Source organism: Lynx rufus, unplaced genomic scaffold (genome assembly GCF_022079265.1).
Source record: "Lynx rufus isolate CCGP_SWC_20201006 ecotype Redwood Valley unplaced genomic scaffold, mLynRuf1.p SCAF_18, whole genome shotgun sequence".
In the NCBI taxonomy this organism is placed as follows: domain Eukaryota; kingdom Metazoa; phylum Chordata; class Mammalia; order Carnivora; family Felidae; genus Lynx; species Lynx rufus.
In genome coordinates this window covers 27,124,118-27,137,839 of record NW_025814832.1, presented here as the reverse complement: position 1 = coordinate 27,137,839, position 13,722 = coordinate 27,124,118, and the positions used below count along the sequence as shown (strand labels likewise).

Below are 13,722 nucleotides of genomic sequence, written 5' to 3'. Positions count from 1 at the left end.
TTCAGTTCTAGGAAATAATAGATTAAAGCAATTGTCAAATGATTTTTATCTGATACATCCATTTTTAGGTCAGTAATATCTTCATCCTACGTATACACTGATTGTGATGATCTTACATGGCATTGTTTTCATGTGTTCTTAATAAACAGCCATTTCCCCAACACTAAAATCTCCTGATCTGTTAATGATTTGGCATGTACATGTGTGTGTGCATGCGTGTATGTGTCTATGTCCTTAGCTATCACCTCACACCAAAGCCCATCTTGCTTCAAATGCAGGAGAATGTGTTCAAGAGCAGTTACTTATATTGGAATCAAGACTCTAGTAGGCATTCATTGTATGATATGGGCAACATTGCATAACCTCTCCGAGCCTCGGTTTGCCTTCTCTGAGAAATGAGGACAATATATAATGTTCTTCAAAGGTTCAAAGACATAATCCATGTATACACTACAGTTAGCAGAGTGGGGTACATAATGTCAGGTGTCAATAAATATCTTTTTTTTTTTTTTTGGTTATTTTTCTTGAAACCCTAGTCACTTAAATTTCCCTTGACTATATTTCCACTTCTAGTATGTTCCATTACTGATTGTGCAAATTTTGGGTGCTCTGCCTAACTCAAGTACTTTCTTCCTCCCTCTTTCCCTCCTCTTCCTTCCTTCCTCCTTTCCACTCTAAGCATAAAAACTCTCTTTTAGAAAATGAAGTATACCTTCTAAATCCAGATTTCTAGAAAATTATGAAGTCCATGGCAACTTTTCCATAAAAAATTTAAAATTTTTCATTAATAGTTGCTCACATTTTAGTATTTCTACACTGAAACTCCGTATTTTCTTCAGTCTCATGAAAATTCTCATGTTATTGAAGTTTCTCATCTCCTTGATGATTTTTTTTTTTCACTTTGGGCTTTTATCACCTTGCCTGGTTTTACTTAAGAGAATATGCAGAGGCTATTTTCCCCAGCACCCAGACTCAGGTAAGAATCATCCTCCTTAGCTGAGATAATGTGTCACAATATACACAAAAATGTCTGTTTATGCAGATATAAGGGTCCATAACTTTTGGTTCTCAATCTGGAGTATAGTAAAAATATTTTAAATTCAAATTTTACATACACCAGTTTTATCTAGTAGCTGTGTTATATTTCCCAAAACCTTAACAAGTATAATTAAGGGTTAATTATAATTTCTAAAGTTAAAAAAAAAGTTATAAGGTATAAGAGACAAACCAGATAGGAGTTGATATCAAATGGGGTTCACCCCAACACACGTTGGGTATTTTGTTCTTAGTATATTACAGAAATGTCCTATAGATATTTTCAGCTTCACTTTTTCAACTTACTTTGAAATGTTTCTATAGAATACAGCCCTGTCTATTCACACAGTAGAGTTAACCAATCTTTTATCCTCCTATATATTCCTCTTTGATAACTACTAATTATAGGATTCAGGCTCTGGTTTCAACATTACACTTTATTAGCTACAGCTAAATCAAAGAATGTTTTATACTGCTTTTTTCAGTATTAAAGTATATGAGACTTATAATTTCCCATTTTTATAACAAGAACTGGGTCACAGCAGAAACAAGACAGCATTCTAAATCTGTGTAATAAAAAGACTATTTACAAAAGTGTGGATAGAGTTCGGGGGAAGTAACAAGGAAAAGTTCAGTACCCAGGGCTCATAATAGCAAGGAGCAGGTGCCCTATGTCTTAAGAACTATGTGAGAATTTGGGTGAAGGAGTCAAAGGGCAGCATGCCAAACTTCTTAGGATTACTCATACAGGCACTCAGTGGACAGTGATTTCCATCAGGGAGAGTTACAATGCTCCTAGAGAACCAAAAGTGATACCAGAGATATTGTGGTAGAAAAACTCAAGATAGAAACAGTTGTGAATGGGAAAGTGTTACTGAGTGGTTATTGTGTGGTCCCACTGACTTTACCTGAATACAGAGTTGGGATGATCTTAAATGAATGGAGCGCATGGACTAAGTCTGCCCTCCATCCAGTTTTATTTGGCCACGTTAAATACGTACCACTGGAATTGCTCAAGCCCTCCTAGGTAGCAAATTCTAAGCAATATAGAATTCCAGAAGAGCAACAAGAAATGACTGTTCTGATGAAGGAAACAGCTGAGGCAAGAGGGTTTGTTTGTTTGCTTGTGAGAGAGCTCACAAGCAGGGGAGGGACAGAGAGAGAGAGGGAGACAGAGGATCTGAAGCTGCAGTGACAGCAGAGAGCCCAATGCAGGGCTCAAATTCAGTAACCCTAAGATCATGACCTGAGCTGAAGTCAGACGCTCAACCAACTGAGACACCCAGGCAACCCTGAGCGAGAGTTTTAATTCTCACAAACACTGTTAACAGACCTGTCTGGCCAGTGTATGGGAAGACAGCTCCTGGAGGTTAACAGCAGACTCTTGGTGATTACACAGCATCTTCCTCTGATTGCTTCAGTTGTAACTAATATAAACAAACTTTACAGGAGGCAAAACAACTCTATCAAGACTGGTAATACCATCCCAGACTTGGCTAATGCATTCTTTACCACATCAGTTTCAAGGTTCTGCCAGGTGCAATTTACATTCTCATGGCAAGGCATCGAGTACGTATTTACTGTTTTGCTACACAAATGTTTGAGTTCACTAGCATATTGCCATAATCTAATAAGGTTGGCTTGGACTTGATAACTATTAAGATCAAGTTAATACTTTGCATTGATAACTGTGGCATTCATGCATGAAAAAATCATCAGTGAGTTTGAAAAAGCAAGTCTAGGAATAGACCCAAATATGTAAGGAAATTTAGTATATGAAAAGTTGCCATTTTAAATCAGTAGGGGAAAAAATTATTACTTAGTAAGTGTGGCAGGTTATGGTCATATCAGATTATCAGATTTTAAAACATTTAAACCTCACATTTTATAGCTGCATAAATTTCTGATAGAGTAAATATTTGAAAATAAAACATGAAACTCTGGACAAAAGAAATTATGAGATAATGTCTACACAATCAGAAAGGACTTTCAAAGTATGACACCAACCCAGAAGTATAAAAGATTAAGTATAAAAGTATAAAAGATTAATAAATTTGACTATATCAGAGGTAAATGTCTGTATGGCAAAAACCACATAAGCAAAGTCAAAGAAAAAAGACAAACTAGGAAAAATATTTGAAATTCACATCACATACAAAGGCTAATTTTTATAATATACAAAGAGTTCCTGTAAAAATCAATGTATGGGGCGCCTGGGTGGCGCAGTCGGTTAAGCGTCCGACTTCAGCCAGGTCACGATCTCGCGGTCCGTGAGTTCGGGCGTCGGGCTCTGTGCTGACGGCTCAGAGCCTGGAGCCTGTTTCCGATTCTGTGTCTCCCTCTCTCTCTGCCCCTCCCCCGTTCATGCTCTGTCTCTCTCTGTCCCAAAAATAAATAAACGTTGAAAAAAAAAATTAAAAAAAAAATCAATGTATAAAGGCTAAACCCAGTAGAAAAACATGAATTACAGACAATATAGAAAATTTCTATAATTTTTTCTATATAATTTCTATAATTTTTCCTTACAGAAAAGGCAATACCAATAGCCTTAAACATCTGAAGAGCTGCTCAATCTCACTTACAATAAGAAAAGTGCAAATTAAAATCACATATAGAGGGGGCTGGGTGGAGGATGGGCTGAATAAGTGATGGGTATTAAGGAGGGCACTTGTTGCAATGAGCACTGGGCATCATATGTAAGTGATGAATCACTAAATTCTACTCCTGAAACCAATATTACATTATATGTTAACTAACTAGAATTTAAATAAAAATTTGAGAAAGAAAAAAAAATCACCTACACATCTCATATTGACCAAGATTGATGACAGATAAGATAGATAGATATATAGATAGATAGATAGATAGGTGTCTACATGCATAACTACACATCTCTGTACATGTATCTATGTACTTGTAGGTCCTGTGTATCACTGCATTAATAAAAATAGGGAAAGCCAAACATTCACACATTGCTGGTAGATGGGTACACTGGTATAATCCCTAAGGAAGTTGAAGTTGTCATTATCTAACAAACATTATAAACAAATGAATACTCTGATCCAGCTATTCTATTTCCAGAAGAGCTTATTCTATAGAAAACACTCACACATGTGAAATCATGTATGATCAGGCTTATTCGTTGTAGCATTGTAAGTAATCTCAAAAGACTAAAAGCAAAGTAAATATCCAACAGTGGGAGACTGACTCAATACATTACAGTACCTTCATAATCAGAATACGATGCTACTATAAAAGAAAAAGAATGGCAAGCAGTGTATACGTTATCTGAATGCTTCATGTGAAAACCGCCAAGGAGGATGACCACGACTGATAGGCTACCATTTGTATAAATGAAAGAAATGGGTAAGTCTTATTTGTTTCTTATGTGTTAAGCAACAAAAAAAGCTGGAAACTCTGGCTGCCTTCAAGGAGGGAACCTGTGAACTGTGAAGAAAGGTGGGAGGAATACATGTGGAAAAAAAAAAAAGAGATACTCGAAATGTTTAAATGAAATTTTAAAATATAAAAGATGTAGGAGCGCCTGGGTGGCTCAGTCGGTTAAGCGTCCGACTTCGGCTCAGGTCATGATCTTGTGGTCCGTGAGTTTGAGCCCCGCGCTGACAGCTCAGAGCCTGGAGCCTGTTTCAAATTCTGTGTCTCCCTCTCTCTGACCCTCCCCCGTTCATGCTCTGTCTCTCTCTGGCTCAAAAATAAACAAACATTAAAATATAAAAGATGCAAAATATAAAAACCTTTCTGCAGAGACTATTTTTTTCTTTTATTATTTTTTTAATTTTTTTTAACGTTTATTAATTTTTGAGACAGAGAGAGAGCATGAACAGGGGAGGGTCAGAGAAAGAGGGAGACACAGAATCCGAAACAGGCTCCAGGCTCTGAGCTGTCAGCACAGAGCCCGACGCGGGGCTCGAACTCACGGACCGCGAGATCATGACCTGAACCGAAGTCGGCCGCTTAACCGACTGAGCTACTCAGGCGCCCCTTTTCTTTGCTTTTTAACTCTCCACTTCTTCCCTATCCAAGACAATGCTAAGCAACATTTCAACTTCTCCTGCACTCCTTCCAAAGATTGTTTCCTTTTCACGTCTTACCAATGTTGGTCTTGCCACAGCTCATATGGGGAGAGGGGTGGATATAGAGCGGCAACCCATGGCTCGGCTCGATGGGCATGACCAGAGGACTCATTCAACCAGTGGGAAGACTTGGGGAAAAGGTTTCGAGCCCCTTGGGGAAAATGGTGGGCTATGCTGTCAACAGATAAAAACTATCAGCCCAGAGGACATTTCTGATCAACTCTGATCAACCCCACATGACTCTTTGCTATTTAAAAACCTGGAGTTGCTGCTAACTGTTTCACAGAACTTCAGAGTGATGAGAACACAGCCTGGAATCCTGTAGGAATTTCGTTAACCTGATGACCACCCACAATAAACACGACAAATCAAAAGTTTCCTCATTTCTTACACTCAAAGAGAAGCTCACTTCCATTTTTTTGCTACCAGCATTCCATCTACTGAAACATTAATTTTCCACTAGAGATCATACTCCATCAGAAGCTCTCCCACAATCATGTCAAGGTGAGTAACAGAGAAGACATAGGGACCCACCTGTGTCACATGATACCCAGAGATTAAAGTCTTGTGACACTGCAAACAAAGGAAGAAATAAGAAGTGATTCACATGAGAACTCAGGAACTTGAGAAAAGGGAAAGAGCTATTTTCTACATATTGGGAGTTTTTCCTAGAAAAATATAATGATCTAATTTACTAATTGCATTTGCAGTCATATAAACAATAAGAAGGAAATAGTCTTTTCCTAACCACAGAAGTACCTCAGGGGGGTATAAAAGGGGCCATGTGGCAAGGAGACTCCCAAACTCGAGATCCTCACTCTCTTGGAAACCCACCAAGAACCTCCACCCTCTGACACCATGGTCAGCTCCTGTTGTGGCTCCGTCTGCTCTGACCAGGGCTGTGGCTCCAGCTGCTGCCAGCCTTGCTGCCGCCCCACCTGCTGCCAGACCACCTGCTGCAGGACCACCTGCTGCCGGCCCACCTGCTGTGTGTCCAGCTGCTGCCGCCCCTCCTGCTGTGGCTCCAGCTGCTGTGGCTCCAGCTGCTGCAGGCCCAGCTGCTGCATCTCTAGCTGCTGCCGCCCCACCTGCTGCCAGACCACCTGCTGCAGGACCACCTGCTGCCGCCCCTCCTGCTGTGGCTCCAGCTGCTGTGGCTCCAGCTGCTGCCGCCCCTCCTGCTGCATTTCTAGCTGCTGCCGTCCCTCTTGCTGCCGCCCCAGCTGCTGTGGCTCCAGCTGCTGCCGCCCCTCCTGCTGCATTTCTAGCTGCTGCCGCCCCTCTTGCTGTGGTTCCAACTGCTGTGGCTCCAGCTGCTGTGGCTCCAGCTGCTGCCGCCCCTCCTGCTGCCCCTCCTGCTGCCTGCGCCCAGTCTGTGGCCGGGTCTCCTGCCACACCACTTGCTATCGCCCCACCTGTGTCATCTCCACCTGCCCCCGCCCCATGTGCTGTGCCTCCTCTTGCTGCTGAGCCCCCTTCTCGGTGACCACCATCTCCGCCTACCTCTGCCCCACAGATGTAGCCCCTCCTTTTCTGCTGCTAGGACACATGAAGTAGAAATGATGTTGCTCAACTGAATCGGGCCTTGATTCTACTGAAGAACAACATCATGCTGTTGAAGAAGATGGATATGGCCCAGAGCACTTATGCAATAACAGATTTTATCCTTCAGTTTGACAATTGGTGACATTCTCATAACTTCCCTTTTCTGGGCCTTCTCTGTAACCTTATATATTTCTGTACCAAAATAAAGTTATACTTCCCTGCATTAACAATTCAGTGTGATTGATGCTCCTTCCAGATTTTGCCTTCAGCTCGTAGGCAAGTGTATTTGACCTACACCTACCTGCAGATACACAACATGGTCCTGACACCTCTCAATAAAAGTCAGGTTCCATTATTCACTCCCTTATTTTTTCTTACATGCTTCCTTATTTCCTAAGCAAATCACCTAACTATGAACCTGTCCTAGGAAAATAACAACATGAAAACCAGAAATTTGGAGGACTGTTAAGTACGTAAAAGTGAAAAGAACACAATACACGTTTCATGAATCACACCAGTCACTGTAGCTGTGCAACATGTTGTTTGGCACAGTATGCAAGTTTGTATGCAGACTTGCACTCGATGACACTAGTGTCATCCATGCAGCTAATCAAATGCACACTGACTTTGACTCTATTTGCAACAGGACCTCAGCCATTTCTCATTTTTCTATTGATAAACAAATTTCAGATCCTCATGCATTCAAGGGACAGGCAGGTAACTTAGATGAGTAAAGCACGCCCTTGATAAGATGATGTGTTTGGTGAAAACTGCGGCGAATTACAGACTGTATGACCACATAAGAGGGTATTCCTGAGTTCCTGTCAGTTGCTTCCATGGAGAAACAGGGGCCCAGTGCTTTCACTGAAAAGTGGGTCTGCTTTCCCTGACCCTTCCAAATGCCAATTTCTTCATTCACTCATCCAAATAGTATTTATCAAGCATTTATTACATGGGAGGCACTGCTAAAGATACTAGAGGGGTGCCTGGGTGGCTCAGTCGGTTAAGTGTCCAATTTCAACTCAGGTCATGATCTCATGGTTTGTGAGTTCAAGTCCTCCATCAGGCTCTCTGTTGTCAGTGCAGAGCCTGCTTCAGAAACTCTGTCACCCCCTCTCTCTGCTCCTCCATCTTTCTCTCAAAAATAAATAAAAATCTTTTTTTTTAAAAAAGATACTAGAGTAATGTCAGAGACCAACACACAGAAAGCTCTCTATAGTAATGGAGCAGATATTCTAATAAAGTTGATGTATTTACTTTTAAATGTTTTTCAATACATTGCCTGCTCAGGTTTCTACACAGTATCTTTTCTCTGTACTTTTATTTTTACAAATAAGACTGGGCTTCGAAGCCCCTCTTTAGATGAAAATATTTGTAATACAAATGGGAACATGATTCCCAAAAGGACAGTTTTACTAATGATGTACCCCACCCTTCAAACCTAGAGCCACACTAAAGCCGCCCGGTTAGGAGAGGAAGATAGAGGGACAGGTTCACGGATGAGGAACAGAATGGAGCTGATCATCAGTTACTCACTTGGGGTGGGAACTGACAGGAGGTTGGGCTCCCAGACTACAACAACTCCTGAAACTAGTAAGTAAATTTGACGAGGACATAAGATTTCTATCAGTATAAATTAACTTTATTTTAGGGGTGCCTGGGTGGCTCAGTTGGTTAAATGTCCAACTCCTGATTTTGGTTCAGGTCATGATCTCACAGTTTGTGATACTGAGCCCCACATCGGGCTCTGTGATAACAGCATAGGGCCTGCTTGTGATTCTCTCTCCTCTCCCTCTCTTTCTGCCTCTCCCCCACTTGCACACACATTCTCTCTCTTGCAAAAATAAATAAACATTAAAAAATAATTTTATTTTGGGGTGCCTGCATGGCTCAGTCGGTTAAGCATCCGATTTCGGCTCAGCTCATGATCTCACAGTTCGTGAGTTCAAGCCCCGCATCGGGCTCTGTGCTGACAGCTTGGAGCTTGGAGCCTGCTTTGGATTCTGTGTCTCCCTCTCTCTCTCTGCCCCTCCCCCACTCACACTCTGTCTCTCTCTCTCTCTCTCAAAAACTAAACATTAAAAAAAGATAGTAATTTTATTTCTTATTAATTGTATTTTATATACTATCAATGATTATGGAATTAAAATTAAATAAGAACAATTCAGTTTTCAAAAGTATCAACAACATAAGATGCTGAGACAAAAAAGTAACAAAAATATGGAAGAGTTCTGGAAGGAGGTTCCTCCTTCCAATCCAGGGACGTGACATGTATCTCCATTTATCTAGACCTTCTCTAATTTCTCTTTGCAAAGTTATGCAGCTGTGGGAAGAGCTCTTCCATGTTTTTGTTACTAAAAACAGAGAACAAACAGGGGTTGTTGGAGAGGAAGTGGGTTGGGGGATGGGCTAAATGGGTCATGGGCATCTGTTGGGAGGGCACTTGTTGTGATGAGCACTGGATGTTACACGTAAGTGATGAATCACTGGGTTCTCCTCCTGAAACCAATACTACACTGTATGTTATTAATCTTGAATTTAAATAAATAATTGAATAAAATGAATTTTTTAATTATAAAAAATAAATGAAAGACAGCATCATTGAAATTAACAAGTCAATGGATGAATTAAATATATATTAAGCACAGCTGAAAAGGGGAAAAAATGTTGATTCTCCTGCAGTCGATCCAAAATTTCAATGCAATACCAATCAAAATTTCAGGAGACTTTTTTTTTTTTTTTTAAATTTTTTTTTTTTTAGGAGACTTTTTAATAGATGCTTAGAAGCTGATTTTTAAAATTTATGTGGCAACATAAAGAACCTAGAATTTCTAAAGCAATTTTGAAAAATGAAGATATAAAAGCTGCAATTTTAATACCAAACAAATTAGATTTATACCAAAAAGCATTAGAGGAGACAAAGTGGGATAACTTTACTATGGTAAAGGCTACAATGAAAATATAACTACAAAGCTAAATTTCAGAAACAGAAGGCAATGCCAGAGTAAAAAAGACACAGTCCAATCATCAAAGACTAACACACTGTGTACTTAAAGAGAGAACACGTGAAGAAAAATCAATCAGAATGTGAAAATAATTATAGGTAATTAATAAGGTAGATCTTACAGATATGCATTAAATTCACAACCCCCAAGATAAAAAAGACACTTCCTGTTTTCAAGTGCACAGTATTATTTTAATAGTGAAAGCCTGAAAACAACCCACATGCCCATCAATAAGGGACTGGCTAAATAAATCTTATTATGGCAACAGATTGGGATACTTTGTGGCTGAAAATGAAATGAAGACCATCAGAACATACCTACTAGTCTGAAATAATCTGAGATAAATTGTTAAGTGAAGCAAAAGCAAGTTGGAGCTAAGCCTATCAGTGTACAACCGTTTAAGAAACAAAGGAGATTCGGGGCTCAGTTGGTTAATAAGCGTCCAACTTCGGCTCAGGTCATGATCTCACGGTTCGTGGGTTCAAGCCCCGCATCAGGCGCTGTGCTGACAGCTCAGAGCCTGGAGCCTACTTCAGATTCTGTGTCTCCCTCTCTCTCTGCCCCCTTCCCCGTTCATGCTCTGTCTCCGTCTCAAAAATAAACATTAAAAAAAGAAAAAAAGAAACAAAGGAGTTACAACTATGCAAATGCAAACACACTTGCATTTAAAATAGCAATGAGAGGGAAAACCTTAGATTATAAAAATGATTCTCTAAGGGGGGGGGGAAGGAATAGAAATAAATAGCAGGACTTCCTTAAACATGCCTCACTTTGTAGAATTTATTTTGGTACCATAAATACTTTACAGAATTGCAAAACATTTAAATTTAAAAAGTGATTCCTAGAGATGTTTTTTTTAAGCCACTGATGATGTGCTCTGTTCCATGCATGATGAAAAGAAACCTACGGTTCAAGTGTCCACCTCAGGTGTTTATCATCCAGCTGGAGACAGAGAATCACATTCAGGTTACAGTAGATGTGCGAAGTTTGAGGGTTCCGCAATGTGATAGCAAGCATAAAGGAGGAGCAGGTGAAGTTTAAAAAAAAAATGTCAAAGCAAACATAAGAGAGGAGGAGCCATCTGGGCTGGAACTTCGAGAACAAGAAATTGCTGAGTTGATAGGGGAGAATGAACTTCTAAGGAGGTGTAACAGCACAATCAAAGGTATGGAATTAGTATTGTTTACACTGTAACTTAATAACCTTAACACAAGTCTATGTGAACTCTTAGAGAATGATGAGTGCCTCGTGGGTTCTTGGAGAAGAAAAATCAACATAATAATTACAAAGCATTCAGCAGACCATCTGGCACACAGCAAACACTCACAAATAGTATCTCCCTGTAGTATATCTCATTTTTCACTGTAAGTACGTGAATCCTAAATACATAATGATTGTTTTGGACACTAATTCCTTTGATGCTTTGAGTATGTGCCAAAATCTTGCCTTTCAATATAGCGTATTTAAATGCCTGCAGGACAAACAAGTCTTATCTGTTTATATCCTCTTTAAGCAGAAAGACTTGAATTTGAATTATTGAAAGAGCACAAGAAAAAGATGCTTTAAATAAAAACTCCAATGTAATGCAGAATCCATTGCATATGTTGGAATCAAAAGATAGCTCAAACCCCCTCACTTTTAGCATATGTGGAGAAGATTCCTGAAGGAAAAAGTTCATTTCTGAAAATGGTTCTTTCATCAAAAAGGAATGGGTGAAAGCTTAGTCTTGAGGTAGAATCATCACATGAGATTGGAATGTCTTTTGTGACACCCGGACTCTCCAATCAACCAGGAAACAGTCCAGCCCTCCCCATCCATTGTACATAAGCATCCTCAGTGATGAGTCTTTCCTCCTATTTCCTTATCAGTACTCCACCTGACAATGACATGCATTTTCCCACTTTGACCAGAGAGAGAGAGAGAGAGAGAGAGAGAGAGAGAGAGAGAGAGAGAGAGACAGGACAGAGAGACAGACTTGGCATTGTGATAGCCATCCTCAAAATAAGACATGGGAAAAAAAGAATTAAATCCATGAGCACATTTTGAAGATAGCTATCACAACGTCAACTCTCTCCCCTCCCCACCCCATCTTTTTTTTTTTCTTTTTGTCAAAGTGGAAAAAAATGCATGCCACTGTCAGGTGGAGTACTGGTAAGGAAATAGGAGGAAAAACTCATCATTGGGTGAAACAGGCCATGGCGATTAAGAGTGCACTTGTGATGAGCGCTGGGTGATGTACAGAACTGCTAAATCACTATATTGTACAACTGAAACTAATATGTTAACTATACTGGAATTAAAATAATAAAACAAAATATGACTGTGGAGTCGCACATGAAAACAGGACACGGAGAAACTCAGTAACAGAATATCATTATGAAAGTTCCAACTTCGAAGACACATTAGGAAAAAAATGCAAAAGTGGTTTCATGTGGCTTAACAAGATTCAATGAATCACAACACTGCAGAAAAAGAGAAATGATGCTTTTCTTAGATATCAGCATATTTAACCTGATAAACATAATTATTAACTTACTAATTGATTTCCTGATAGGAAAAACAAGAGTGTTGCTCATGGTAATGTCAGCTACTCAGCAGGGTATAAAAGGGGACAGAGGTAAGGAGACATTCAAACTCAAGAAACCACCCTTGTGGAAACCCACTCATACCTACTGGTGAAACCCCAATCCTTCCTCTGACACCATGGTCAGCTCCTGTTGTGGCTCCGTCTGCTCTGACCAGGGCTGTGGCTCCAGCTGCTGCCAGCCTTGCTGCCGCCCCACCTGCTGCCAGACCACCTGCTGCAGGACCACCTGCTGCCGGCCCACCTGCTGTGTGTCCAGCTGCTGCCGCCCCTCCTGCTGTGGCTCCAGCTGCTGTGGCTCCAGCTGCTGCAGGCCCAGCTGCTGCCGCCCCTCCTGCTGTGGTTCCAGCTGCTGTGGCTCCAGCTGCTGCAGGCCCAGCTGCTGCATCTCTAGCTGCTGCCGCCCCTCTTGCTGCCAGACCACCTGCTGCCGCCCCAGCTGCTGTGGCTCCAGCTGCTGTGGCTCCAGCTGCTGCCGCCCCTCCTGCTGCATTTCTAGCTGCTGCCGCCCCTCTTGCTGTGGTTCCAACTGCTGTGGCTCCAGCTGCTGTGGCTCCAGCTGCTGCCGCCCCTCCTGCTGCCCCTCCTGCTGCCTGCGCCCAGTCTGTGGCCGGGTCTCCTGCCACACCACTTGCTATCGCCCCACCTGTGTCATCTCCACCTGCCCCCGCCCCATGTGCTGTGCCTCCTCTTGCTGCTGAGCCCCCTTCTCGGTGACCACCATCTCCGCCTACCTCTGCCCCACAGATGTAGCCCCTCCTTTTCTGCTGACCATCAGGACACATGGGATGGGGCTGATGTTGCTCAACTGAGTTGGGTCTCATTATTCCAATGAGCCTACCACCATCCCACTGACTCTGTGAGCATATTCTAACCTCAGTCCAAATTCCGCTTCTGGACCTCCCCCTTTCACCCAAGTGTGAATTTTCTTACAACACACCAATTGTTGTAGTGACCACTTCTCCCTAAAATATCCTTAACTTTTGGGCACCAGCTCATCAAGCTCAGGGAGCTGAAGTCTGATTTCAGTATTTCTACATTACAGATTTTTATTGTCCAAATGATTTAATTGTCCAAAGGATTCTCTTTTATAATTCTTATTCCCCCAATTTTCCTATGTTATAACTCTATGCCAAAATAAATCACCTCTTTCCTATATGAAAAATCAGTGTGATGGTACTCTTCTTTAAGATGTTCTATGCTCTCTGAACAACCATACGGTACATACACATGTAAGACATACAACATGGCTTTGTCAGTCTTACAATCTTACAAAGTCACAGCTTCAGTTTCACTGACAGATCTCTTCAGTTCTTAGATAAGACATATTCTTGGGAATTCTTGGATAAACATCAGAGAAAAACCTTTTTGGAAAACCTGTAGGCAATTAATGCTCCCTGGGACATCTTTTCCATATTATATATCTCTGAAAGCAGTTAATAGTAATTATAAGGAGAGT

General features: G+C 41.1%; 2 protein-coding genes across 6 annotated transcripts; both read left to right on the top strand.

Annotated features, from left to right (window-relative positions):
* The first annotated feature begins 5,987 nt into the window (after positions 1–5,987).
* On the top strand, positions 5,988–6,599 carry LOC124513517 (keratin-associated protein 4-12-like). Of its 4 annotated transcripts, none has more exons than XM_047081590.1 (2): positions 5,988–6,106; positions 6,182–6,599. In XM_047081590.1, exons 1-2 carry the CDS (start codon positions 5,988–5,990, stop codon positions 6,597–6,599), a joined length of 537 nt encoding a protein of 178 aa, XP_046937546.1. The 4 variants fall into 4 exon arrangements, with proteins under 4 accessions (XP_046937546.1, XP_046937543.1, XP_046937544.1 ...); XM_047081587.1 differs by having other exon boundaries at positions 5,988–6,121; XM_047081588.1 differs by having other exon boundaries at positions 5,988–6,420; positions 6,493–6,599.
* Positions 6,600–12,382: 5,783 nt separating this feature from the next.
* Positions 12,383–12,964, top strand: LOC124512905 (keratin-associated protein 4-7-like). 2 transcript variants are annotated; one of them, XM_047080546.1, is made up of 2 exons: positions 12,383–12,698; positions 12,819–12,964. In XM_047080546.1, the coding sequence occupies exons 1-2, from the start codon at positions 12,383–12,385 to the stop codon at positions 12,962–12,964; spliced, it is 462 nt and encodes a 153-aa protein (XP_046936502.1). The 2 variants fall into 2 exon arrangements, with proteins under 2 accessions (XP_046936502.1, XP_046936501.1); XM_047080545.1 differs by having other exon boundaries at positions 12,383–12,964.
* Positions 12,965–13,722: the final 758 nt, after the last annotated feature.

Coding starts and splice junctions, on each gene's coding strand:
- LOC124513517 (XM_047081586.1), top strand. CDS start 5,988: ATGGTCAGCTCCTGTTGTGGCTCCGTCTGCTCTGACCAGGGCTGTGGC.
- LOC124512905 (XM_047080545.1), top strand. CDS start 12,383: ATGGTCAGCTCCTGTTGTGGCTCCGTCTGCTCTGACCAGGGCTGTGGC.